Below are 27,820 nucleotides of genomic sequence, written 5' to 3' on the forward strand. Positions count from 1 at the left end.
CCCACTCCCTAAAAATGGCTTATTTCTAAAAGGTTATTTTCTTTTTAAAAGGAGCTTCTGCAGTGGCATAATAGCTCCTTTAATTTTCTTGCTATTCCCCAAGAAATAAAATCATTTCTAGTGATATATGTAGTAATGGGAAGTCAGATTTAGGATACTGTTGTATTTATACTATTGTAAGATAAGCTATTTACTATTTATTGAAAATGATGCTGTTAAAAGGCAAAATATTTTTTAAAGCATACTATTAACTCACCAAGTTTGCAGTGTGTGCTTTGATGTATAAAGGACCATAGGGTCTTCTAGCCCAGTGCCCTATTACAAGTTAAAAGACCAAAACCTAGTGGCTGACATTGGGGAAGAAATAAATCTGAGCCTTTATCTCAGTCCTTGCACTCATTTCAGGAGGACCAAATATTTAAATTTTAAAAAAGAAAAACCAAAGTTTTTGTTGTTGTTGTAATCTGAATAGGAAAGAACTCTGAAAACCATGAAAGAACTGAAACAGACTACAGAGAAATAAGAAATCTTCATGAGAAAAGTACCAAAAGTCAAAGAAATATTTATGTGTCATAAAAGATCCTTTTCCTTCATATTAAATAAACTATGAATAACAAGACCAATCAGACAAAAAAGATCACAGATCAAGAGAAAACACAATTGGCTCTTAATATATCACAATAAGGGACTAAAAAGTTTGAGAATTATGTTGATGAGGAAACCAGTCACTGCAAAACATATAAAACGTGTATATTTAGCACACCTTCTATGGAGAGCAATTTTAGCAGGCTTCAGCAATTCTTAAAGAAAAAAAAAATACAATATCTTTAGGGAACTGATTTATTCGGTTGCATAGTGCAGTTAGCTATTTAATATGCCAACTGTCATACTAAAAAGTTTCCAACAATGTTAAGAACTACTTATTTAGATATATGCATCTAGATGTATACATACACCGTTATTTATGGTTACACCTTTATTGAATAAAGTATTGCATCACTGGAGTTATCCAAGTTAATAGTCTGGAACAGTATAGCTGGGACTTAATAAGATGAACTATCATATCTACCCTTTTACATTTTGTACCACTTAAATATGACCTATTTATAAAGCTTACATAAACATACCTCCAATTAGCGGCTAGTCTAGAAGAGAATTTTAAAAATTACTCTCATTTCAATGCTTTCATATATCTTTTAGTCACCTAGTCGCAATTATTGAGAACTTGTTTAGTCTCTCAGATCTGAAATTTTTATTTCAAACATGAGCTAGGCAGGGCCCATTTCAAATCCCGATTTGCTATTGATTCAAATGGGTGTTCTTAAACTACAAACAACAGAATGTCAGTATCCCAAAGTTAGGGGACAAGAAACTCGATAGGACAGCTTTGTGGGTCTATTCTATAGATATGGAAATTAAGTAAACACAAAATTTCTCTATTTAGATTTTAACAACTTCCCATCTTTTCTGTGTATTAGGTGCTGTTTTCAAGTACTTTACAAAATTTTCATCATTAAAACACTGTGAAGTAGGTATTTATCCCATATTACAAATGGGAAAAAATAGGCTCAAAAGTTCCTATTTCTATAAAGCCCTACACCAGGGTATGCATCTGAAATACAGTACCCCAAATACTTTAATTGTACTAAGTCACCGAACACCTGAAAACAAATTTTTATTTTATGATCAGCGAAAATCCTGCCAGGTAAGGTAGTGCACACTTGTAGTCCCAGTCACTCACAAAACTGAGACAGGGTTGCAAGTTTAAGACCAATCTCAGCTACTTAGCAAGAGGAAGACCCTAAAATCGTAATGAGACCCTGCCTCTAAACAAAACAAAAATGGGCTGGGGACATGACTCAGTGGTTAAGTGACCCTGGGTTCAATCCTCTATCAAAAAGAAAAAAAAACCAAGATAGTCAAACTGTCAACAAAGACTTCTGTAGGTAGGTATTTAGTCCATAGATGATCAACTTTCACTAATACCTCTAATATCAACTTACAAGTTAACTGTTGCCTCCTCAAGTAAGCATTCCTAAAATAAATGCCATCCCCTATAAATACAAATCCTAGTGAAATTTAGATGAGTCAGGGAATATCACAATCAAATACTTCTTAGGCTAGTTACCTAGAATTCTAGACTTAAGACCAAAGATTTCAGATATAATTCAAAATCTTCTCAGGTATTCTACCTTTAACTTAATAAAAAGCTAAAATTTTTGTAATTTTTTTAAAAAAATCAAATGTATACATTTTAGAATTCACCACCCTAGCTACATAAAATTTCTGAAGGCCAGAGTGGGTAGGGAACAAGTTACTAAATAAATGAATATAAGCATCAAGGACAAAGTGTAATCTTTCTTTGAAAGTTCATAAACTTCTTAAAGTGTATTAAATTCCAGATGTGAATTTCAAAGTTTAAAACATTTTACTAATTCTACTGTTAGCTAAGAACTATTGGGCATAAATTTTTTTCAAAAGGGAAAACTAATTTAGCGTATTAAGACAAAGACAATAGGAATAATATACATAATTTTATTACAAATTTTTTTTAAAAAAAAAACAACAAAATGCAACATCCTAAAAAACCCAAAATTTACTAATTCCTATCAGTTTGCTGTGCTACCATACACAAGAAATTAAAGAAACCATTAAATATTTAGGAACATTCAACATCAGAAGCTTTAAAAATCTAACTGTATGTAGTAGCTCTTCAAAAAGCTACAATCTGCATTTTAAAAAAAGTATTTTCTCTACAAAGAATCTTAGCAACTATACAAAAATCTGTACAGTTTTTATACTGAAGCTAATGTTGAGCTGCACTTGAATTCACATTCTTAGCAAAACAGTTGCCTGAGCGCACACACACACACACACACATACACACACTCCACACACATCATTACAGGACAGCCACTTATTCTTCATCCTCCTCCTCTTCCTCATCATCTTCATCCTCCTCCTCTTCTTCCTCTTCCTCTTCATCTTCTGGTTCACTCTTCTTCTTTGAGCCTGTTGGCCTACCAGGGCCCTTCTTTCCTGCTTCACTTTTGCCCTTAGCACGGTATGCAGCAATATCCTGAAATATTGTCAAAATAATATAATCAACATCCGGTGTCATTACTCAACTCTGAAAAACCACTTCATTGTAAAAAATCTAAAACTATTGACCAATAACCTTGATAGCTGTCTACATAGGTATTCAGAGTCTACCTTACTTTGGGGAATATTTGTTTGCTTTAGACTTTCAGAAACCAAATGGTGTAAAAAATGGGAGTTGGTCAGCAAGTGCTTTCGCTACCAATACTCATTTACATCACACATTTCCCTGCCAACTTCACATTCTGAATACATCTACACAAAATATTTGGCCCTCCAACTTCTTAATTTCTTGTAGGAAATTTCACAGTGCTACAAACATTGCTTTTGGTCAAAGGAAAGAAGGCTTCAATGAGCTTGTTGCTTAATTGGACAAATTCCCTTAAGGCTCTTCTTAATGTAACTGATGACCATTAACATAAGATTGCCTGAATTTCCCAACTTTCTACAGTTCATATCTAACATACTTTTTAAAAAAACAATGTCTACCTCATTTTAACCTCTTTTTAAGACTATACCTTCTCATATTTCTCCTTTAGCTTAGCTGCTTTCTGTTCATATGGCTGTTTATCTTTGGCTGACTGCTCAGACCACATTTCACCCAGTTTTTTTGCAGTATCCCCAATGGACAGGCCTGGGTGTTCACTTTTGATCTTTGGGCGATGTTCAGAGCAAAACAGGAAGAAGGCAGATCTGAAAGAAAGCAACAGGGTTAATAAAGCAAAAGTAAAAATCTAAGGGATAGTTTGGTTAATTTAAAATAAACTTACGGTGGTCTCTTAGGAGCGTTGGGATCTTTTTTCTTTCCTTTCTTATCACCTTTGGGAGGAACGTAATTTTTCATCTCCCTGTCATAGCGAGCTTTGTCACTTTTTGCCATATCTTCAAACTTCGACTTCTCCTTTGCAGACATGGTCTATGAGCATAGAATGAGAAGTAAAAACACAGCAATTTTGTAAGCTATAGACATCCAAAAAGAACAAGAGCATTTTTAAGGATCACATTTCCTTAGTTAACAACTCTGTGCTTTCGTCGCTTCAGTGAAATACTGAAGTGGGCTGCTTAAAACGCCAGTCATCAAGGTTGTTAGCTGCCTGCCCAAAACACCTGAAAACCCTCAGCTCTGAAGCCCTCACCTTCCATCTCTCCGAGCACTTCTTGGAGAATTCGGCGAAGTTGACGGAAGAGTCCGGGTGTTTCTTCTTGTGCTCTTCCCGGCAGGTCTGCACGAAGAAGGCGTACGAGGACATTTTGCCCCTCGGCTTGTTGGGGTCTCCTTTACCCATGGTGGCAGCCGCCGTCTACCTGGCGGGGAGAAAGCCGGCGGGTGGGCGCGGAGCCCGCAGCAGCGCTGGCGGGGTGCAGCTTCCCGCCCAAACACTGCCCGCGCCCCCCTCCTCGCGGGCGGGCGGGCGGCCGCCGCTCCTGGCTCCCCAGCCGCCTCCGCCCGCCGCAACAGCCGCGGCCGACGACTCCTTACGCCGGGTCAGCAAGTTTCTCCGCGAGGCCGGATTCCGCCGCCCGCCCCTCACCGAGGCCCGGGACGCCGCGAGCGCCCTCGAAACCCTTTCCTGACAGAAATGTCCCCCGACTTCTACGTCGCGAGCCTAGCGCAGACTAGTCGCCTCGCGACCGACATTCAAAAACTACTGGAACCGGGCCCGGGGGAGCTTCCCGCCCTCCCGCCTGCCCCGACACCCGACCCCGCCCGCCCTTGGAAGCCCCGGCCCTCACCAGCCAGTACCCCAAATTCAGCTCGCCAGGTCGGACCCCAGGAGTCACGGCGCAGAGACACAAGAGAGGGCTCTGAGGGAAGGGGGAAGGGGGAAGGGCAGGCCCACGAACCAGAAGAGGTTAAGGGGGATTCTTGCCTGATGGGAGCTTTTCCTCAGAGACCCGCAGAGCGGCCGGATCAGACAGAGAAGCTTCCTCCCCTGGGCTCCGGCGTGAACTGGTTTATCACTAACGCAATCCTCAGCCTCTTGTTTTGCAGAGTTCTCCGCGCCACGGCAACTTGACGAGCGCCGCCAGAGACCACACCCCTACCTCTCTGATTGGCTCGTACGATTATTCAAACCCGGGGAGTCCCCGCCTCCTCTCCAAGACGGCTCCCTATTGGTCAGTGTCTCTCTAGGTCCGTCCCCCTTTCCCCAGCCTAGCAGGTTCGGTGGGTCGCCCAGGTCGTTAACTCCCAGACCCGTTAGAACCGGTCAGAAGAGGAATGTACTGCTCGATCCTGATTGGCGGCAGGAAAAGGGTTTGAAAAATGGCGGGCCTGACAGTGATTGGCCAGGACTGCAAATGGAGGAGTGGTTGGCCCTAGAGGAAAAGCCCCGCCAGATTTAAAAGTAATAAGTCAGGAGCCTGGGGGTGGTTCTCCAGGGCCTGGCGGCGGCCTCTGGACTTACTGACGCTAAGGTAAAGGCGGAAGCCTGTCGTATCCCTTTTCCAACCAGTTTTGGTCCTTTCTCTCCTACGTCCCAGCCCGACCCTGCAGCGTTGTCTCTTGGGAGCTGTAGTCCCTTGCGGCCCTGCAGTCTCCCTAACACTGTTCAAAAAACAGTAAGTGGGGGATCCCCGACTGAGGAGTTTGATCTGCGGACCGATTTCTCAGCCCCTTGGATGTGTCGTTGAGGCTGAGTAAACCCGCAAAAGACAAGGCAAGAAGCCTCAGAGTGTGAGGCGCGCGAGAGGGCAGTTGCTCCCGCCTCCCGTGCGCAGGGTGATAAAAAGCCAAGTGAGGCGCTTCCCGCCGAGGGAGTTTCCCTCGGGAAGTCCCGCCCTTCCTTGGCTCTTTGTCTCAGGTGTCAAACATTAGGAGGTGAACGGGCGCGCCCTCCCGCGCCCCGCTCGCCCCGCCTCCCCGGTCTGGTCCCGGATTTCGGCTGTAGGCGGCAGGGCGGACTGAGGACCCGCGGGCCACGCCCCAGTCCTCAGCGCGCGCGTGGAGGTCGGGGCCCAGGCGGACGCCTCACTTTGCTCATTGACTCAGGCTTCTAAGGTGACAGTTTTTAAAAAATTGAAAATCTAATAAAACAATGGATGCTTCACCCTGCCTCACTCCCAGTTGCATATATTCGTCAAATTATGTACAGCAACATTTTAGACTCCTGCAAGCTGCCTTAACTTGCTGCTTACCAGCCTCACAAGCTGCCTTCCCTAAGGTAGGACTTTGACACTTTAGTAAACTATTTCTGTCTTATGTCTAGTTTTGAAGGTTCCCCCGCCCCCCAGCCTTTTGGCCTATTATCTATTGCACTGACAGTTTCAACGGGTTTTTAATTTTGTCTTGTTTTTACAGTAAGTTTGCTTGCATTTGAAACTGCATGCTTCTCTTTGGTTTGAGTATGGTAATCATACTCGGTGATACCGCAGATCCAGCAATTCTTTACCCAGATTTACTAATAAAAACTATAGTTTTTTTTTAAAGTGTATTTTCCTTATGACGGGATAGTGGTTGCTTAATATTGTGAATGCAGTTCATGCCAGTGAATTGTACACCGACAAATGGCTAAAATGGTGACTTTTATGTATGTTTTACCACAGTTAAAAAAAAAAAAAAAGTGGCAGTTTTTCAAAAAGATAAAAGTGAATTTTCTTGTTTTAAGGATCTTAAGAATTTTATTAGTCATAATCCTTAATTTATAACATTTTTGTGCCTGCCGAATCTTCTATACCTACAAAATGACAATTGCAACTATAATATAAGTTGTGCTTATATAAGAATTGGGCATTTACTCAAGAACTGTTTACTGAATATGTTAAGCATTGAATTTAGCAGTAAAAATATAAAGATGAAGTGTCATGGCCTTTGCCCTTGGAATATTTACAGTGTAGAGGAAGACAAAAATAGGAAAGGGCAGTAAAACATAATAATTGTTGAAATTGTTCAATTATGAGAGCATAAAATAATTACCTAACACCATGGGGAAATAGGGAAGCCTTCCATGAAAGTAGCATTTGATTACAGTTGGAGTGGGAATATTAAATAGGGGGGAAAATAAACAGAAAGGCCTTTGAAAGAGCCTGACTTATTTGGAGATCAACTAGAAGGATGGTGTTGGACTGGCAGTTTACAAAGAAATTTAGTCTTTCCTATAGTCAAAGGAATTACTGAAAATTGTGAGAAAGGGTAAAATAATTAGATTTCCACCTTAGATGGTAGCGTTTACAGCATGGTAAAATGAAGTCACATTAACTTTAAAGTCATAATTCACTGAGTTCAGTGGCACAGATCCATAATCCAATTACTCAGGAGGCTGAGGCAGGAGAGTTGAAAGTTGGAGGCCACCCTGTGCAATTTAGTGAGGCCTGTCTCAAAATTGTTGAAAAGGGGCTGGCCATAGCTCTGAAGCAGAGAGTTCCTGGTTCAATCCCCAGTACCAATATTTACTAAAGTTTACTTCACTTGGAGAATTTTGTGTTGCTTCTAATAATAAGTTGGTTTCAAAACTTTTTATGTCACTATAAAGCAAATAGTGAATTTATTCAACATCCCAAATCAACCCACTTGAATCAAATGTATGAAGTATGATATGTCAAGAGCTTTGTAATGTTTTGAACAACTAATAAAAAAAATAAATAAAATATAATAACTCAAAAAAAAAATCCCAAATCAGAGCTACTAACTGAAGTCTACATTTCATTCTATTTTATAAGAATCATGATTCTAAGACCTTCTTCCTTTCAATTATACTAGCAATTGATTGGGTGTGAGGTGCTTATTTTTCAGAAAGGTTTTTAAATCCCTAATCTTGATGCCTAGAAGAGACAAAGGACCATCAGGCAAGCCAAGATTGATGATAGGCTCACTTAAGTGTTATGGGTTAAATTGTGCCCCCCTCAAACTTCATATGTTGAGTTTTTAGCACCCAGTACCTCAGAAGATAATCTTAATTGGGAATAGGGTCACTGTGGGATGCTATTAGTTAAGACAAGGTCATATTGGAGTAGGATGAGCCCCTAATCCAGTATGATTGATGTCCTTATCAAAAAGAAAAATTTGGACACCTATACAGGTATAGAGGTAAGACAGTGTGAAAACACAAAAATATAGCACGTACAAGTAGAGAAACCTATAACATATTCTCCTTCCCTTACTGCTCTCAGATCTGCTGATACCAATTTCCATTCTTCATCATAGCAGAGAAAAGAAAAACATTTCTATATTTAATCTACTTTTACCATTGCTGTTAAGATTTCACTTTCATGCTATACTTCCTGGCCTAGAAGTAGTAATATTGAGAAGCACATTAAAATGTAAATAGGTTTAACTAAGATCTTGATGGTTGTTGATTACAGAACACTACCATTTTTGGTGAAAAAAAATAAAGTATCTGGTAGCATCAAAAAAAAAAAAAAAAAAACTTAGTCCTAAATATAATTCTGAAAAGATGAATTAATACACAAAAAAATCAAGGCCTGGGCTGGAGATATGGCTCAGTGTTAGAGTGCTTGCCTACCATGCATGAGGCCAGAATTCAATCCCCAGTACCACCAAAACAAGAAAAAAAGAAAGAAAAAATAAATAAATAAAGGCCTGATTCACCGTAGTATGACTTATTTGACATACTATTACAACTTATCAGAAAACTGAAATGTCCTAAAAGGAGTAATACTAAAGGTCTTTTCCACTGTTCCAGTCTTATGATATTTCTAAATAGGGAAATAAAGTGGTATTCTCAATTAACTTGAAAACCATTTTTTTCCAAGAACACATTAATTTTATGTATTTTAAAACAAATACTCTATATTTATTAAGGCAGTACACCTTTCTAAAAGATGATGAAAAGCAAAATGTTTATATTCTTCATAAAAATGATAAATAAAGGGGCTGGAGCTGAGGTTCAGTGGTAGAGCACTTACCTAGCATTGTGAGGCACAATGGTTTCAATCCTCAACACCATGTATAATACATAAATAAATAAATTAAATAAAGGTTCATTGACAACTAAAATATTTTTAAAAAGATAAAAAAAAAAAACAGGAACTTGTGATTTAGACAGTTCACTCACTTGGCATTTCTAGGCCTTCAATTGACAAACTAAATTGAGCTTCAGGGATAATCTCTAAAGTATCAACTGACAAACTGTATGATTCTGTAATTTTGGCAGTATGTGATCATAATGTGAGCAAATAAACATATTTAAACTTATGCAATTGTTATGTAGTTCAGTGATTATAATTAAACTTAAAAATATAAATAACGTGTCTATAAGAATACTGATTAGTTTTAATTCCAGTTATTCTAAAACAGTGGTTGATGGAGTAAGAGTTGATAGATGCTAAACATAATAAATTATGTAGATTAAACTGGATCACACAATATTTCCATCATCTTATCCTTTCATTAAAATTATCTGGACAACTTTTCCCCTCATATGGTATCATTGTATCACTTTATTTGCCAAACTGTCTTAATTCAGCATCTCATGAATCATAAAACATATGCTGTTAGCAATAAACTAATTATGAGGAGCAACACTATTTCCAAAGTTTGTCCCTATCCTATACCTACCTGTAAACAACTATTCTATTGAAAAACTTGAATTTTCATCTTCAACAATGTCAGTCTTGCAGAATTGTATTAAAATGATATGCTACATTGGAATGCCTATCATTTATTTGATCAGTCTTCCTAAAAATTTTATACTTTTAATAATCTGTGGTCATAATCAGATTGGAAAATACTAATGGATAATATGTACATTTTTTTTTCTAGTACTAGGGATTAAACCCTGGGGGCTCTGCCACTGAGCTATCTCCCCATCCCTTTATTTTTTTATTTTGAGACAGGGTCTCACTAAATTGCAGAGACTGGCCTCAAATTTGCAATCCTCCTGAGTCACTGAGATTAAGGCATGCTCCACAGTGCCTGGCAGGATATACATTTTTTGTAGACCCTTTCCCTAAAAAGCGATAATAAATTCTCAATGGTGATTATCATTGATTAATTAACTCATAAAGTGAGCCAAAATGAAGTCTACTTTATACAAGGTTAGTAGCATATAAAATAGTTATTTTGAGTTGCATAGTTGGTGAATAAACTGAAAAAAATACTCTGCACAGTTCCTCAAAGAGTAATCTTAAATTGGAGCTGAGTGTTTTCAAGTCGTTTTAAAGGCAGTGAGGAAAGATAAGCCTATTATCAAGTAAGCACATCCACATGTGGGTAGATCACTGATTATGAGGCCTAACTGTATACTCACTTCAGAAATGGAATTTAGTGATATAGTTGAATAATGTATTTTTGAAGAACTGAAAATACAAGTTTTAAAAAATGAAAAATGTGGGCAGGCACAGTTGCACATGCCTGTAATCCCAGCAGCTTGGAAGCCAAAGGCAGGAGAATGGAGAATTCAAAGCCAGCCTCAGCAGATCAGTGAGGCCCTAAGCAACTTAGTGAGACTGTCTCAAAATAAATAAAAACGGCTTGGAATATGACTCAGTGTTTAAGCATCCTTTGGTTCAATACCTTGTACCAAAAAATAGAAAGAAAACAAAGTTATTTTTAACTATTAAACTGTTTTTCTCTCCATGAAAAAAGTGATTTATTCCTGATGAAAATAATTTTCCAGTATTTCAAGGGTAAGGAGTCAGAGACCACCAAGCCCTCAATCAAAAGGTCATGAAGGGCTGGGGTTGTGGCTCAGTGGTAGAGAGCTAGCCTAGCACATGTGAGACACTGGGTTCGATACCCAGCACTACATTAAAAACAAACAAACAAAAAAAAAAAACTTGTATTAAAAGAAAAAAATATATCATGCAGCAATAAATATCTAAGGAACAGGAATGAACCACAGGTGATCTGGGTCTTATTAAAACTTTGCAACACAGAATGGACACTGCTGAATCCCTCACTGAATTGTGATAAGTAGCTCCTTATCCTTCCATCTATTAGAGAGGTTGTTCCTACCTAAATAACAAAGGTCAAACCTGCTCTAGTAAAATATATCTTTTAAGCACATCATAATACAAAGTTTTAAAACCTAAAGACATGCTGGGTCCAGTGGTGCACACCTGTAATCCTAGGATGACTCAGGAAGCTGAGGCAGGAGGATCACAAGTCCAAGGCCAGCCCCAGCAACTTAGAGAAGTACTGAGAAATTTAGTGAGACCCTATCTCAAAATAAAAAGGGCTGGAATGTAGTTCAATGATAGAGAGTCCCTGGGTTCAATCCTTGGGAAGGGAAGGAAAGCAAGGGAGAGCTTTGCAGGGGATAAAGGAAGGAAGGGACTGGGTACAGATATAGTTCAATGGTTCAATACCCAGTACCACCCGCCAAAGGAAAAGAAGAAGAAGGAACCAGAGGAGAGAGATTCAAGAAAGCAAAAATAAATCTGACAGCCAACTCTTAAATGAGAAGCCTATGGAATGGCTTTAGAAACAAAAATGAGAAAGTACCTTGAGTTCTATATCCAGGGGAAAAGTTTTCAAGAATTAAGAGGAAAAAAAAAAAAAGATGTTTCAAGACAAAAAAGTTGTCCTGCTTAAGGAAAATAATCTTAAATCATCAGGAGGAGAAAAGGATCACAAACAAGGGTAATTATGTGGATTTAGAAAGAGTATTACCTGTTTAAAACAGCAATAATAACTGTATAATGTGGAAGTAGAATATATGACAACAATAGCAAAAAAGATGAGAAGGATAAGTGGAGTTGTTGTAAAGGTCTTTTATAGTTCATAAAGTGGTAAAAATAGCAATTTGTATTAAACTGTATTGAGCCAAGCATGCTATATCCTGTTTAAGGTGCTAATATACATACACATAAATAAATACATATGTATTAGATACATGCCTGTGTAAAAATTTATCCTCTTGCACATAAGATACTATGTCTTAATCTATACTAAAAGTCAATGACTAATGATTACTAAGCATGTGAAATATGTTTAATATTGTTAGTCATTAGGGAAATGCAAACTAAAATCACAGTAGACACCCCCACTTCTCACTAGGATGACTACAATCAAAAGATGGTAGAAGTGTGGTAAAGATGTGGAAAAATTGAAACCTTCATATATCACTGATGGGAATGGAAATGCTATAGTCATATGGAAAACAGTTTGGCAGTTTCTCAAAATTTAAACACTCCTAGGCATCTACCCAAGAGAAATGAAAACCAATGTCTACAAAAACACTTTATTGAAAATGTTCATATCAGTCTTATTTGTAAAAGTCCTAATCTGGAAACAATCCAAAAGCCCACTACTGGACAGTGAATAAACAAAAATATGGTATATCCATGCATTGAAATACTATTTATCAATAAAAACAAACAACAATACAAGCTATAATATGAATAAACCTTAAAAACATTATACTAAGTGAAAGAAGTGAGACAAACATAACATTTTTGTAACAAGCAAATGTATAAAAGCAGAAAGCAGAAGATTGCTCCCGGGGCTGGAAATGGTAGCAGGAACTGGCTGAAGAAAGGCACAATGGGATGTCTTCAGGTGATAGAAATGTTCTAAAACTAGATTATGGTGATGGTTGCATAAGTTTACTAAAAATCATTGAACCATATACTTCAAATGGGTAAAATTTATTATATATATATATATATATATATATATATATATATATATATATATATATATATATAAATTACACCCCATCAAAGCTATTTTTTTTAAAAAAGCCAATGACTTGTTAGAACATGACATTTGAAATAGTCAAGGACTGAATATTCTAAAAGACAATGTGAATCTCCCAGAATTTCATGATATTTAGTGGACAAAAATCTAGCTATAGATGGCAGACCTCGCTTTCATACAATAGGAAAGTAATTCTTTTGTAAATAATTTTGAAAATAACTTTTTATCTACTTTTTTGTAGGTATTTTCAGTTAAGGTAAATTTGTTTTATATTTGTTGCTAGTGGCGCTATTAATAATTACCCAGAGGTAGATTGTCTTTAAATGTAAAGCATATATTCAATTACACCAATCATCAAATAGAAACAATGCAAAAAGTGTTGGGTTTGCTGGAGCACCCCAACTAGCATTCAGTGCACACTAAACACTATAAGCAAACCACACAATCCTAGGGCAACCAGGAGCCCCAAAATACCTCCCATGCCACATGACTTCTCTTAGTAAAAGAGCAGATGTTGTCCTTGTCTGGTGGTTCTCCAGCTGATGGCTGGACATCAGGGAATGGTAGAGTCGGTCTACAGATGGACAGCAAGGTGGCCAGTCTGACTGATGGCCTTGGAGCAAACCTCTTCATTGTGGCAGGATAGCAATTTAAATACAGTTCCAAGTTGGTGGTGTATGTTGGTTATTGGTTACACCCAGTGAAAGTCAATGTCCATTGGTTATGTCCAGTGAGGTGATGTAATTGCATTTGGGCGTGTTCTTTGAGCGTGTCCATGGATCTATGCTCCCTATCAATTGTAACCATTCATTGATAAGTATGCCTATGGCTAGCGCCCCTATGGCTCTTTATCAGTGGCAAGCAGACATGACTAAGCAGTTCAGTGGCTGCTGTTCCTTATGGCCAGCAATTTAATGAGTCCTAGCATGTCTATGGCAGATGCTTCTTACAATATTAGTACTATGTTGATCTTAGGTTAAACCAATGATAGTTTTTTTTTTTCCTTAAGTTTGGTAATGACTTAAAATTGCAAATTCTAATGTAAATACACATAAATATAAAGGTAATATATTTATTTTGTCTTCTAATTTTGTTCCTGCGCTTTGTAGTTTGACTGTATTTAGAAATACATTTACAAACAATATGAAATTTTCAGATGTACTTTTCAAATAATCCTAAAATTTTAATTAAGCTAAAATGTATTTATACATACCTTAAATTTGGATTACTGGATAAATAAAAAGAAGAGCTTGGGCTGGGATTGTAGCTCAGTGGTAGAGTGCTTGCCTGGCATGTGTGAAGCACTAGGTTTGATCCTTAGCACCACATAAAAATAAATAAAGATATTGTGTTCATCTACAACAACAATTTTTTTAAAGTTTATTCTGTATCTAGTAGGATTAACTGAAATTTTAAAAGAGTAAAAATTAAAGACGTGATCTTCATTGAAAACATTAACAATCACACTAGGAATTTGTATAAGCAATGCTCTAGATAGCAATCCAGCTCTTGTACAGACACAGAAGAATTCTGTCTATTCAGTAATATTTAGGCCTATCTTATTCCCATATTTGTTTGTTTGGGGGTTTTGGGTCCCAAAGATCTTAAGAATGGAGTAATTATAATTCTAGAATCTGAGACTGCTGAGTATGAGACCAAAACCAAATCTATTCTCAAAATTCAAAAATAGAAGCCAGTGAAAAAATTCCATCCAAATTTTAAATAATCTTAATGAGGACAAGATTTAAGCAAAAGAATCTATTTCTCAAGTCTTTCTCCTACACGAGGCCCTCAACATCCCAAGCTAAAAATTCTGGATTCATCTTCAGGGTCTAATGTAAGCTATTGTTTTCCACTGCCATTGCTGCTATCTACCCTAAGTATCTTCTCACCATTACAGCCTTTCCAAACACTTAAACCTATGGGTCTCCAAGATGTTCCTATTATGTCAGCAAATAAGAAAAATACACTGAAAGCATGCATGCCGATTTATGAAAGAGAAGCAACGGAGAAGATAGACATAAAAGGACACAGGTTAAAAAAAAAAGTAACAGTGATAAGCAGTAAGGTCAAGAATGGATCAGGAGGTAAACTGCACAAAATAACAAATATATGGAGAGAGACTAGATTTATGAACTTTGTGGCTCAGGCCATTTATATTTAACAGAATATATATAATGCCATTTATTTAACAGTGTTTTATATGATTTTAAGTATTGTAGAACTATCAATCTTCAAAATAGCACCAATGAGATATGTATACTATTATCTTTGTGGTATAGAAGTAACTAAAGCAAAGAGCAAGTAATTGCCTAAGCTCACAGTGTTAGTGTTCAACCAGGAAAACAAAAATCACTTCAGATATTTCAGAAAGAAATATTACTGAGAGAATCATTACAAAAGTATTAGGGTTGGAGGAGCAAAAAGGGAAGGTGCTTTAATCCAGAGGTAACTTTAATTATTGATATTTGTGTTGATACTAATATGGAACAAGAAAAGCTACCATCCTATCATTAAAAGGACAAAAGGCAAATAATATTATAAAAAACCCACAACTGTGATGCTTCTGAGGCTTTTGGAATATAACTATGGCATTATTGGAACTATCTCTGCTAGGTGTATTTCAGGAAGTCAGCAACCAGCCTTTATCTTGCCCCTACCATTCCTGGATCCAGAGTAGAAGAGAACAATACTCCCAAGGCTGCTGAAGTCAGAAGGGAAAAAATGTTTTCTGTCTGCCTCTTGCCTTTTAATCTTCCATTAGCAGAACTGAAATCAGTAGCAAGTGAGTCTGGCAAATGCTTTTTAGGATGCCAGTACCCTGTGGTACACAAGAGAGAGTAAAAGAATGAAAATGGAACTGAGAAACAACTAGCACAAATAACTGTCAAGTGACAGAGTTTAAATTTCAAGCAGTTGGCTCCTGAGTCCATGCTCTTAACTACAATAGTATGTTATGACACTATGACATGCTATAACAACAGGATTTCATACATTTTTAAATTTATAGCTGTTGACTAAGGCAGGTTGGCAACAAAGAAATTCTAAGGATTGAGTTCATTCTACAAATGTTAAGTGTCTACTTTGTGCCAGACATTGTTACAATGGATATAGGATGATGCACAAACAAAAAGAAACAAAAGTTAAAGTGCTCCTTTTTTCTTATTCTAGATTGAACAAAATTCCCTGGGAAGGATTCTAGGTAGCCAACCTTGAATCATGTGACCACCTGTTGAACTAGCACTTTAGCTAAGGGGCAAGTAGTGGGGGAAATAACCAAATGGAAAGGACCACTAGAAATCCGAGACAAGGATTTTAGTGCAGATAGTTTATCTAAGGGATGCAGGAAATATCAGTGGAAGGTGAAGAAGAAAGAAAAAGAAGGGAATGCAGTCATTAAAGGGTGCAGTATCAAGCAGCTACAACTGCTAAAGCCTGGAGCATAATCTCAGGGGAAAACTCTGGGAAATAGTGTAAAACTCAGATTTAGCTAGGATGTGTGTGGGTGTGTGTTAGAATGAATTCTTTAGTGGGTGAAAGCTGCTAGGGTCGGAAGTTAATTCTAAGGCATTTTCAACTTGCGTTGACCACATGGACACAGGGGCCTTCCACAATTTAGGAGAAAGCCCTCAAGCAAAGAAATGAACATTGAAATAATAAAGGTCAGAGAGGCAGGGGCAGAGATCAGTCGTGTCTGCCACTCTTGAGTTTTTCCATTGGGTAAATATTTCCTGTACCTAATGAACAAAGTTGTTAAGAATTTCAAAAGAAATAATACCTGTGAAGGAGCTTTATAAAGCAGAAAGTATAATATCAAAAATTATTGTTTAGAAGTTTCTTGAAAGGCAGGAATGTATATCATCATTATATATTTCATAGGGTCTAGTGCAGTGCTATGCATGTGTCAAAGTCACAAATATTTAAATATTTACTGGATGAATTTTTAATACCTGAACATATTTTGTAGGTTAACAGGTAAAAATATTTTTACCTATAATTAAAAATAGTAACTCATTTCCTAATTTCTAAAATAATTTTTCATCTCCTTGAGCAATTTAAAGTAGCATGGACCTGTCTATTCCTTTGTCAAACATTCTTAAAATCTACATCATTGTAGAAAACTCTTATCTATCCAATAACCATTCTCTTCTTCCTTAAAAAAAAAAAAAATACTCTAGCTGGGCATGATGGCCCACACCTCTGATAGTGGGGAGCTATGTTCAATCTCTTTTTGAAGATAATAACATTCTATCTCAATAGATAGCCAGAAGTAATTTTGCACCCAGTGCAAGCTCCAGCATTACCTGGGAACTACATCTACTTTTCTGTACACTTCACACTTTGATGATAATTAAATCATGGTAGAAATCATATCCTATACAAAATGTCAGATAATGGATAGCTTCAGAATGCTTATCTTTTAAAATGTATATAGTACTAGTTGAATCAAGCAACATCTGTCAAGTCACTTGGATCTAGGGTTGGAATTCAATATGCATGAAGGGTGATAACCTTAGTTATCACTCTGGGGTAAGACTCCAAGAAGTACAGCCCAAAATGGGAATATAGACTAGAATATCATCTGGTTGGCTGAAAAATTCATAAGAACTATTGGTACCCGTTAGCACTTTAAAAAAGGAAATGAAGCCTCTCTCTACAGGAACATAACACCCAATTCTTTAAATTATTTCTATTATTTCTCAGATAAAATGCATACCAATAATCAAAGATAAAGGATGCAAAAAAAGTCAAGCATGAGTCAGACCAGCAGAAATGACAGACAAAAGAAAGAATAAACATAATTTTGAAAACCACTATTTTGCTGTGTTCACGGAAGAAAATCAAAAATTTTACCAGAGAACTGGGAACTATAAAAGGTGACTTAAGGTTTGAAAAAGAACAACGTAAGAATTATAAAATCATATCTAAAGAAAGAATGCGTGCAGGTTAGAAGAATCCAAAATAAGAGGAGATACACATTTAAAAATTAAAATTACTGAAGATAGGGCAGAAGATACAAGGATACAGGGGAGACCTGATGTGTATTGAATTGGAGCCCCAGAAATGGAACAGTTTAGATAATGGCAGAAATGATATGTAAAAACATAATGGTGTAGAATTTCTGAAAATTGATTTAAAATATTAATTATAATTTAAGAAGCTCAGTAAAGTACAAGCAAGATTTTTTTTAATGCATTTTTTTCATTGAACTGAAATGCACACAGGAAATGGAAAGCTTTGGCTTTCAGTGTAGATAGCATTTTCAATAAATTTGTTAAGTATAAAAAAAAAAACCTGAAAAATCTACTGCCTGAAATGTACGTATTTTTGTTTAAACAGTGATACTGGTTAACAGTATGTGCTGATAATGACGCACAATAACTAGCAAAGGTGCAGGCTTTCACATTAGCCACTCCCATCCTGCCCCTCCCTCCATAAGCACAAGCACACTTGCACGCAGGCATACACACGCCCGCACGCACGTACGGGCGTGTGGACGACTCAGGAAATCGGATTTCTCTCCCGTTACGCTCCGTGGAACTGACGCTGGGAAGTTTCCAAGGAGCTATCGGGCTGACTTGGTTTTGGGGGGGCGGGTCTACGTTCCCCTTTAAGCGATGTTAACTGCGTCCTTCTCCAGATCCTTTTGAGGAGAGATTGAAAAGGTCGGAAGTGGAGACGAAAAATAGCCCTGCAATTGCGAACTAGTCAGTAGATGTTTGTGAGGACCTGGCATGGTCGACAAGACTGGAGGGCGTTTCCCCCCCCACTCCCCGCCGCGCTGTATTTATTTGGTGCTTCAGTGTTTGGTCAAGTTGAGGCGGAGCGCTTGGTCCCCCGAGTTCCTGACTCAGGTTTCCACAAAAGCGTGGTCGTACGAAACACCCCGAAACTTTTCCACACGCTCACTTGTCACACACATACACACACACACACACACAATTTGTGCTTCTCAGGAATGGGCCGACTGACTGAACACCAACTCTGCAAAAGAACAATAGCTGAACATATCCCACCTTCCCGGGAGAAACAGGAGGCAAGACACCCTAAAACCGCACTCCCCTTTGCCGGGTGCTTAAAAACAAAAAAAGGCCGGCCAGTCGCCGCACGCTGCATGCCGGGATGAGTAGTTTCTCCAAGCCGCCAGGCGCCGGGTTCAGAACGCAGGTCAGGTGGACTCCCCCCACGGAGGACTACCGTTCCCGTGGGGCCTCGCGGCAGAGTGGAGGAGGCGGGGTGGGAGGAGATGCGTCGTGCTTGCGCAAGTTCAGGGGCTGGAGGGAGGCGGGGGCGCCGCGGTCCAACTGCTGAAGTCTCCATGTGACAGTGAGCGGGGTTCCCTCTCCAGGCGCCCCACGACTCTCGGTCCCAGCCACAAGCGCTGTCCACTGTTCATCGCCGACGGAGACAAGCAGGCCGGGGAAACTTGGTGTTTGGCCGACGACCGCCGAACTTGGGGTGCAGAGTGCATTGCCGCCGCCGGGTAGGGCGCCTGAGGGACCTGGCCGGGAGAGGCGGAGCGGGGATTTCTGTCAGCGCCAGCGCCCCTGAGCACCTAGACATGAACGGCTTCACGCCTGAGGAGATGAGCCGCGGCGGGGACGCGGCTGCCGCCGTGGCTGCGGTGGTTGCGGCTGCAGCGGCCGCCGCCTCCGCCGGGAACGGGAACGCTGCAGGCGCCGGGGCTGAGGTACCCGGCGCCGGGGCGGTCTCAGCGGCTGGGCCCCCGGGGGCGGCCGGGCCAGGCCCCGGGCAGCTGTGCTGTTTACGGGAGGACGGTGAGCGGTGCGGCCGAGCGGCTGGCAACGCCAGCTTCAGCAAGAGGATTCAGAAGAGCATCTCCCAGAAGAAGGTGAAGATCGAGCTGGATAAGAGTGTAAGTGACCTCGGCCCGCCCCGCGGAGTCCCAGCAGCTGTGCAGAGACTTGGGTTGTTGGCGGGGTTCACAGCTCCTGCAGACTGGCTGCAGTGTGGACTCGTGCGTTCTCCGTTAGGGAGTAAACAACAAAGTCGCTGCAACTCGGACCGCCAACCACTACGTATGCACACGTATGCCGTGGTTCCAGTCCTGCTAGTCCCCCACCCCGACTCCCGCTGCCCGCCTCTCCCGCGCACTGCCTTCCCTCTTCCTCCTTTTGCTGTGATCTGGAAACGAAACAAAGGGGACCGCCGCACCGAGGGCCCAGAGTAGTTTTCCTGTAGCCCGGCAGTCTTCTGGAATGGAGGCGCCTTTGTTTTGCTGCCCGAGCTGGCGATTGGCCCCAGGGAGTTGTAGCTCCCCTCGTCTGAGGAAAGTGGAGTCCTGCAGGACCCTGCACCGCAGTCGAGGAAGATCTGTTCTTTTCGATGTTGGGTCTTTTCTGAACGCAGAGTGAGAGAGGAGCCAGCTTGTAAACGATGTTTGCGATGTCAGCTCTTAGGGCAGCTGCTCCCAACGTGGAGAGCACGTAAGCCTCTGCGGTTTTGCAGTCGGTTTGGCAGCCATCGGGATTTCTTTTTTCGTCCTTTTGCATGTCAGTTCTTTTGACCATCTATGAATTTTTTTAAATTTCTTTTTTTAGAAAGAACCATTGCTACCTTTCAGAGCTCTGACTTGTGTGAATAAATAACAAGATACAGAACATAGCACATGTCCTGTATGTTTTTAAATTTGAACTTAGCTTAGAAGTAAATTTAAATGCCTGTTAAATCAATCCTTAACTGTATTTTTTTTAAAGGAGTTAACTTTCGGTAGTTGGAACCCAATATTTCATTGTCACTATTCAACTCTCCAGAGTGTAAAGTTCTAGAAAAGTGTGTCACACCTTCTGTCTATTGTAACAGTTCTTCAGTGGTGTTCATGAGAAACATTTCAAATGAACCTGAATTTAAAATAATTGCTTTAAACGGAAAAATGTATTCAGATAAATATATACATTTAATAGAAAGAAAAATTAGTAACTGAAGTTTAAAAATAGATTGTAAATCATACATTACTAAAATATGCTGTTCTTTAACTACAGAAAATACTGTAGCCAAATTGTGAGCAATATCATCTTTCCTATTTTGAGGAAGAATCTAGCATGAACTAATTCAGGTCATTCTCACTGTTTCTCCTCAAAACCCAAAGGATTGGAATTTATTATTCTCTATCTCTGCCTCCCTACCTTCCTCAATTGGTACCACCCCCTGCCTCCAACTGGCACCCCACCTGTCCAACCAATACCCTTTCCTCTTAACAGTATTGCCAGGCATCTTATGTTTTAACAAGATAAAGAATTTAAGAGTAGGAAGAGTGCTGGGGTTGTGGCTCAGTGGCAGAGCACTCACCTAGCACGTGGGAGGTCCTGGGTTCCATCCTCAGCACCACATGAAAATAAATAAATAAAATAAAGATATTGTGTCCAACTACAACTAAAAAATTTAAAAAAATTAAAAAGAGTAGAAAGAAACATGCCATTGTATTAAAAATGGCTTGTTTTTGACTTTTATTTGTAATAATTCATTGTGGCCTATGCATTTTATTAAAGTATAGATGCATTTTTACTGTAATCATAAGCAGTCTGTGAAACTTTTCTATTTCAGGCAAGGCATCTTTACATTTGTGATTATCATAAAAACTTAATTCAAAGTGTCCGAAACAGAAGAAAGAGAAAAGGGAGTGATGATGATGGAGGTGATTCACCTGTTCAAGACATTGATACTCCAGAGGTAGAAGAAAACTTTTGTATGTTAAATATAAACCATAAGTATTATATTCCAAAGCTTTTCTAGAAAGAGATAAACAATTTTTTAATGTTTAAAGCAAAGATTAATATAGCCAGTTAACACTCTCCATGTACACAATTTGAATGTTTACATCTGAATTGACAGTTTTTATAGCTCTGCAACAATCAAATTGAATTTTTATTGTTGTTATGCATATCAATGATAAATTTTCAAAAAAATTTCTGAACTAATTAATGTATGTTACTTTTTTCTAGGTTGACTTATACCAATTACAAGTAAATACACTTAGGCGATACAAAAGACACTTCAAGCTACCAACCAGACCAGGACTTAATAAAGCTCAACTTGTTGAGGTATATATGAGTTTTGAACTATATAAACTTCAAATGAGCCTGTATACACAAACAAGAGGTGATGAAACAAATACTGCTAACAAAATTATTAATGTAGTATATGTAACTATACATTTTGGTTAGAAAGATCAAAGTTATTAAGAAATCTATTGTAGAAAAATCTAGATGCCTAGAAACATTTGCTACTTAGGAAATTTCTATATGTAATGACTACTTAGTGGATTATATTCAGATTGTGTACAACATCTTCACATAAAGGCTTTCACAATATCGAATGAAAAATTTTTTTCCTCATTCTAGAAATATTAGTTTTAAAATTCCATTTAATCAGTTAATGTTTATTGAATACCTAATTGAGGCATAGTAAACAAATATACCATTATTTTTTTTTAGAATTTAGTTTTTGAAGTTTCTGATGGAAGAGTCTACAAATGAGTCTTTAAGAGATGTTTCCATAACTTGCTGATTTAACTATTCAGAATTTGTCCTTGTTTATCTGACTATTAACATCTATGTTTTCTTCACATCAAGAAAGGCAAAAACTTATCCAAGCTTTTACTTATAGTATGCTTTTATATAGGATTTCTGGTCCTCTCATTAGTTTTGAAAAGTTCACTGATTATATGAACCAGAACCAAAAAATCTGAATATTTTTAAGATACATATAGATTTATATATTTACACTTTAATCATTTAAAATACATTTTTTCACTTACTAGACAGAATAGACATAAATGAATCAGTTTTCTCATATTCTGTAGCTTGAATTCAGTAGTTATTTCAAAATTTTCTAAAATGTGCATATTAGCTGGATGTGATGGCTCACTCCTATAATCCCCGCTACTTGGGAAGTTGAGGCAGGAGGATTGTAAATTCTAGGCCAGCCTGGACAACTTAATGAAGTGGACCTTGTCTCAAAATAAAAAAGGGCTGGGGATGTGGCTTAATGGCGGCATCCCTGAGTTCAATCCCCAGTACCAGAAAAATAAATAAAATAAAATATTCATATTAGTTAAGATAAAAATAAATAGAACTTTTTCAGTTCTTTGACAAAATTTTTTTGAATGCTGTTAAAATACAAGATATTTGCTATTTAGCCACAATTTCTTTTCTATTTCTTGCCTACATAACAAAAATAAAACTTTTTTCTTTATATTTGATTTTTAAAGATCTAGTCCATTTTTGATTGTGCAATAACATAGATATTGCCTACCATGTAGATCAGATACAAACTGAGTAAAGTCACCTTTGTTCTGCAACATGTATATGCAATGTGTATTTATTTATTTATTTATTTAATTTTTAAGGGAGAGAGAGGATTTTTTTAATATTTATTTTTTAATTTTCGGCGGACATAACATCTTTATTTGTATGTGGTGCTGAGGATTGAACCCAGGCCGCACGCATGCCAGGCGAGCGCGCTACCGCTTGAGCCACATCCCCAGCCCTGCAATGTGTATTTAAATGCATATATATTTTAATGCAAAATTTAAAACTGAAAATTTTGATAATCCAAACTTATAAAAACAGTTATATTATTCTAGAGCTATTTTTTTTTAATAAATAAGAAATCTAGATTCCAGGTATGCTTATCATCCTCCTTCTCCTCCTTCCATTCGCTCTGTTCTACTATTGCTAATTGTAGTCCACACATTAGATTAGCACCACAAAAAGACAAGGAAGCAAATATACAGTCTTCAATGAACATTCCCCTTTCTCCTTTCATTTTCTGTTCATAAGTTGTGCTCAGAAAAAACTTCAAGGAACCAGGCTGGGGTTGTGGCTCAGCAGTAGAGCGCTCACCTAGCTCATGTGAGGCCCTAGGTTCCATCCTCAGTATCACATAAAAATAATTAATAAAATAAAGGTATTGTGTCCAACTACAACTAAAAAATAAATACTTAAAAAAAAACTTCAAGGAATCTTTATAAAGAATAATTCTAATAAATGAATAAATATAAGTGGCAGCAAAGATATTTGTAAACTATTTCATGGTTTCGCTAATATAAAAAATTCGAGAACTTCATTTTATTCTTTTTCTAAGTTGTAAACTATTCCTAGTGTGATACATGTTTTTGACTCTTCAGTTTTTATCTAATGCATATTTAAAGTTTAAAAGTAGAAATATTTACTTCCTGATCTAGACCCAGTTGTAAAATTTTAAATATAAGAAAATATACTGCCGCTAATCAATGTATATTTAATTAAATAGGGTCAAAAGGATCCTTTAAAATCAGACTGTCTTTTGTTCATAACATCTTATTTTTGTGTGTTTTTTTGTCCTGTTGCTGTTTTGTTAAATATAGTTTAATCTTTAAAAGAAATAACTCTTATCATCACATAGCACTTTTGAACATTTGATGAAACAGTACCTTTTACCTATTTTATGAAGCCTGTTATATCTAAAATTTAATTTCCTCGATTTTTTTTTCTTTATAGATAGTTGGTTGCCACTTTAGGTCTATTCCAGTGAATGAAAAAGACACCTTAACATATTTCATCTACTCAGTGAAGAATGACAAGAACAAATCAGATCTCAAGGTTGATAGTGGTGTTCACTAGGAGAGAAGGCGTTAAGTCTAATATGTGGATGTTCAGATGTTAAGACTGTTTACTGTTTTTTCACATGTAGAAATGTTCTTTGTGTATTTTTTCTACAGAGAATTTTCTCTGGTTTTATTTCCTTTGTTTCTGATTCTAATAATTAGCTGGAAACTCATGTAAAATGAGCTTCCTAGATTAAAAATATTTTAAATAAAGGTTATTACTATTATAGTTGCTTCGGTGTATTTATTTTGTGAAACATGATTTTTAAACTGACTTTAGGAATCAATACTAATTGAAATTCTAATGTAAAGAGCCTACATTGATGTAACCCTTTTTTTAAATTCCAAGAAATTAACAGCTTAAGTAGCAAGTGTAATTTACATTGGCTTTCACTGGGGAAGTTTGATTTGAAATTAAGGATATCCTAAATAGCATTATTTTTAAAGTGTTTTATAGTGCTGTCAGAGTTGAAAAATAGACTTTCAGTAGGATGCAACATCTTTTTATTTTCTTTCTTTGTTATTATTACTTGAGGTAGTATTAAAAAATAGTTTCATTTATGTGCCCGCCTCTTTCCAAAGAAGACATAATGTGCCAATAAAAACAAACACAGTGCTGAAAGTTGAAATAAGAATATAGAAATAAATTTTGTCTTAAGGAAAATTATTTATATAACATGAAAATAGATAATACTTCTGCAGTGCCCCTTAATTTTCAGTCATGTTCTGTGACATTTGTGTTGCAAATTATGACCGAAGTGTGGAAAGGTCTAAATATCTAACAAACTCATCCTTTAAAGTTTTGTTTTATGTAGCTCTAACTTGATTTGTATTGCATTTCCTTTTGATGTTTCATTCTGTCAGATTCTGCCATCTTCTGCTTTTCCTGGGATTGTATTGCTTAGCTAAATTCTTAGTTAATAATTGCAAATCAAATTTATAGCTTGTGATGTGAAAAAAAACAAAACAGCTCCAGTGAAATGTTCTATGATTGGCTGCAAATTTTATGCTGAAAATGGAAAAGATCACTAATGTAGCTCAAGTTTCTCAAGGTTGTCATTTGAACCTGATAATTGTTTGTTGTGGAGACAGTGCTGGATTGTAGGAAGATTAGCAGCATCTATGAAGTCCACACAGCAGGTACCAGTAGCATTGTTAAGGTGTGACAACCAAACATTGCCAAACATCCCCACGGAGACAAAATTAACCACTGGGTAAGGACCACTGGTGTAGCTAAAGTACTAACTATATCTAAAGAACTGGTCTATTAGGTGAATAAATAAGATAAAGGTGTTGTGTCTATCTACAAATTACCAAAAAAAAATGTTTAAAAAAAATTGACAGTAGGCTTCCTTTTTCTTATTAAAAAAAAAGTGTGAAAACTTGAAATTATTTGTTTACATTTAACTAGCTCTATGAACATAACCTTTGGTAATGTTAATTTTCAGAAACTTTGCATAAGAATGTAATTACTCAAGGAAATTAAATCCTTGTTAGAGAAATTTAAAACAAAAAAAAATGGGATCTTATGAACTGAGACTTGTAAGAAACTCATCAAGATTGAGTTAAGTTTTATATAATGATTTTAACTCCTTGCTATTGGGTTGTAAAACTTATAAATTAATTAAACCTTTTAATCTATATCAGAACTAAAATAAGTACTCTATCTACAAGGGTGCGCATTAATTTTATTATTAGAGCATCAAGGAAAGGATTTAAATTTTACTGCCTTGGACTAGAAAAAAGAAGAAAGCATACCCTATAGAGGGGCTCAAAAAATAAGTCAGTTATTTGATAACTAAAAGAATAATTTTAGGGAAGGCTAAAGAGTAATGCCTAAAATACATTTATTTTTAGAAATAAGCTGTATATTATTTCCACATGAATCGATTTTTTGAAGTTGAAGGGAAATTTTCATAACGTACAATCATTTAATAAAAAAGTTTAGTTTGATGTGGTATTTAGTAAATTGAGAATGTTGTACAACCACTCGTTCTAATTTCAAAACTTTTTTCATCACCCCCCCAAAATAGTCATATATAATCATTCCCCATTTCTTCTTCTCTTCATCCCATCTACTTTTTGTTCCCATAAATTTGCTATTATGGATATATCATATAAAGGGAATCATACAGTATATGTTCTTTATTTTAAACATTTTTAGTTGTAGACGGACATAATACCTTTATTTTTATGAGGTGCTGAGGATTGAATCCAGTGCCTCACACATGCTAGGAAAGAACTCTACCACTGGGCTACAATATGTCTAGTTTATTTTGTTTGCATTGTTTTCAGGGGTTCATCCAACTTGCAGCAAGTATCAGTACCTTGTCCCTTTCAACCATAGATGAAAAACATGCCATTGTATCTGTCAGTAATTTGTTTACCAATACATCCATTGATTAACATTCAGTTTCTGCCTGTGGCAATTAGGAATAATGCTGCTATAATCATTCTTGTACATATTTTTCTGTGGATATAGGTTTCATTGCTTTTGAGTACCCTTAAGTAGAATCACTGAGTCATGATAATTCTATATTGAACTTTTTAAGGAACTTCCAAATTTTCCAAGAGGCTAAACCATTTTACATTCCCACAAACCATGAGAGCTACTCTTTCTTTTTTTAATTAAAGCTATCCTACTGGGTGTGAATGACCTTATTGTAATTTTGTTTTATATACCCTTAATGATCAATAGTAATAAACATCTTTTCATGCACTTGCTGCCACTTGTATATCTTCCTTGAAAAAAAATGTTTATTCAAGTCCTTTATTCACTTTTTAATTCGGTTGCCTCTTTCATGTATTGTATGAGTTCTTTATTCTAAAAGACTTCTTTATTAAACCCTTATCAGATACGTGATTTGTAAATATTTTCTTCCACTCAGTAAGTTCCTTTTTCACATTTGATAATTTTCTTTGATGCACAAAAAGTTTTATTAAATGTTTATGTAGTCCAATTTAAGTAGCACTTCTTCTGTTGCTGTACTTCTGCTATAAAATCTGAGAATCCACTGCCAAATCCAACACCATGAAGATTAATGCCCATGTTTTTTTCTAGGAGTTCTATAGTTTTAGCTGCTAAATTTAGATTGTTGAATCTGTGTACTGTCAATTTTCATACAGGTAATGAAGTAGAGGGGGTCCAACTTCATTCTTTTGCCTGTGGTTAGCCAGTTTATCCCAACACTTTTTTTTTTTTTTTTTTTTTAAGAGACTGAATGATGTTGGCACCCTTGTTGAAAATCATTGGCTAGAGATGTTGGGGTTTATTTTTGTATTCTCAATTCTATTTCATTGATCTACATGTCTATCAGCCTTTGTTTTTCTTTCCAATGTTGTTTTAGCTGTTCAGGGCCCCTTGCAGTTCCATATGGATTTCAAGATGGATTTTCCCATTTTTTACCGAAAACGTTATTAGAATTTTGATGGGATTGCATTGAATCTGTATACTGCTTTAAGATTGCCATCTTAACAATCTTAAGCACTCTAATCTATGGGATTGTTTTCCA

General features: G+C 37.2%; 2 protein-coding genes across 3 annotated transcripts; one reads left to right on the top strand and one right to left on the bottom strand.

The window, feature by feature from the left end:
- Positions 1 to 852: 852 nt before the first annotated feature.
- Hmgb2 (high mobility group box 2) lies at positions 853 to 5,127 on the bottom strand. Of its 2 annotated transcripts, none has more exons than XM_076852366.1 (5): positions 4,971 to 5,127; positions 4,236 to 4,400; positions 3,870 to 4,015; positions 3,618 to 3,792; positions 853 to 3,079 (listed from the first exon to the last, which is right to left on the bottom strand). In XM_076852366.1, exons 2-5 carry the CDS (start codon positions 4,383 to 4,385, stop codon positions 2,918 to 2,920), a joined length of 633 nt encoding a protein of 210 aa, XP_076708481.1. In that variant the 5' UTR covers positions 4,386 to 4,400; positions 4,971 to 5,127; the 3' UTR covers positions 853 to 2,917. The 2 variants fall into 2 exon arrangements, with proteins under 2 accessions (XP_076708481.1, XP_076708480.1); XM_076852365.1 differs by having other exon boundaries at positions 4,236 to 4,404.
- A 13,865-nt stretch (positions 5,128 to 18,992) lies between these two features.
- On the top strand, positions 18,993 to 24,451 carry Sap30 (Sin3A associated protein 30). The gene is made up of 4 exons (XM_076852367.1): positions 18,993 to 19,577; positions 21,266 to 21,391; positions 21,664 to 21,762; positions 24,202 to 24,451. The coding sequence occupies exons 1-4, from the start codon at positions 19,263 to 19,265 to the stop codon at positions 24,322 to 24,324; spliced, it is 663 nt and encodes a 220-aa protein (XP_076708482.1). The 5' UTR covers positions 18,993 to 19,262; the 3' UTR covers positions 24,325 to 24,451.
- Positions 24,452 to 27,820: the final 3,369 nt, after the last annotated feature.

The sequence above is a fragment of the Callospermophilus lateralis genome, chromosome 4 (assembly GCF_048772815.1).
Source record: "Callospermophilus lateralis isolate mCalLat2 chromosome 4, mCalLat2.hap1, whole genome shotgun sequence".
In the NCBI taxonomy this organism is placed as follows: domain Eukaryota; kingdom Metazoa; phylum Chordata; class Mammalia; order Rodentia; family Sciuridae; genus Callospermophilus; species Callospermophilus lateralis.

Coding starts and splice junctions, on each gene's coding strand:
- Hmgb2 (XM_076852366.1), bottom strand. CDS start 4,385: ATGGGTAAAGGAGACCCCAACAAGCCGAGGGGCAAAATGTCCTCGTAC. Junction 3,793..3,869: donor AACGCTCCTAAGAGACCACC/GTAAGTTTATTT, acceptor GCTTTCTTTCAG/ATCTGCCTTCTTCCTGTTTT. Junction 3,080..3,617: donor TAAAGGAGAAATATGAGAAG/GTATAGTCTTAA, acceptor ACAATATTTCAG/GATATTGCTGCATACCGTGC.
- Sap30 (XM_076852367.1), top strand. CDS start 19,263: ATGAACGGCTTCACGCCTGAGGAGATGAGCCGCGGCGGGGACGCGGCT. Junction 19,578..21,265: donor AGATCGAGCTGGATAAGAGT/GTAAGTGACCTC, acceptor TTTCTATTTCAG/GCAAGGCATCTTTACATTTG. Junction 21,392..21,663: donor AAGACATTGATACTCCAGAG/GTAGAAGAAAAC, acceptor ACTTTTTTCTAG/GTTGACTTATACCAATTACA.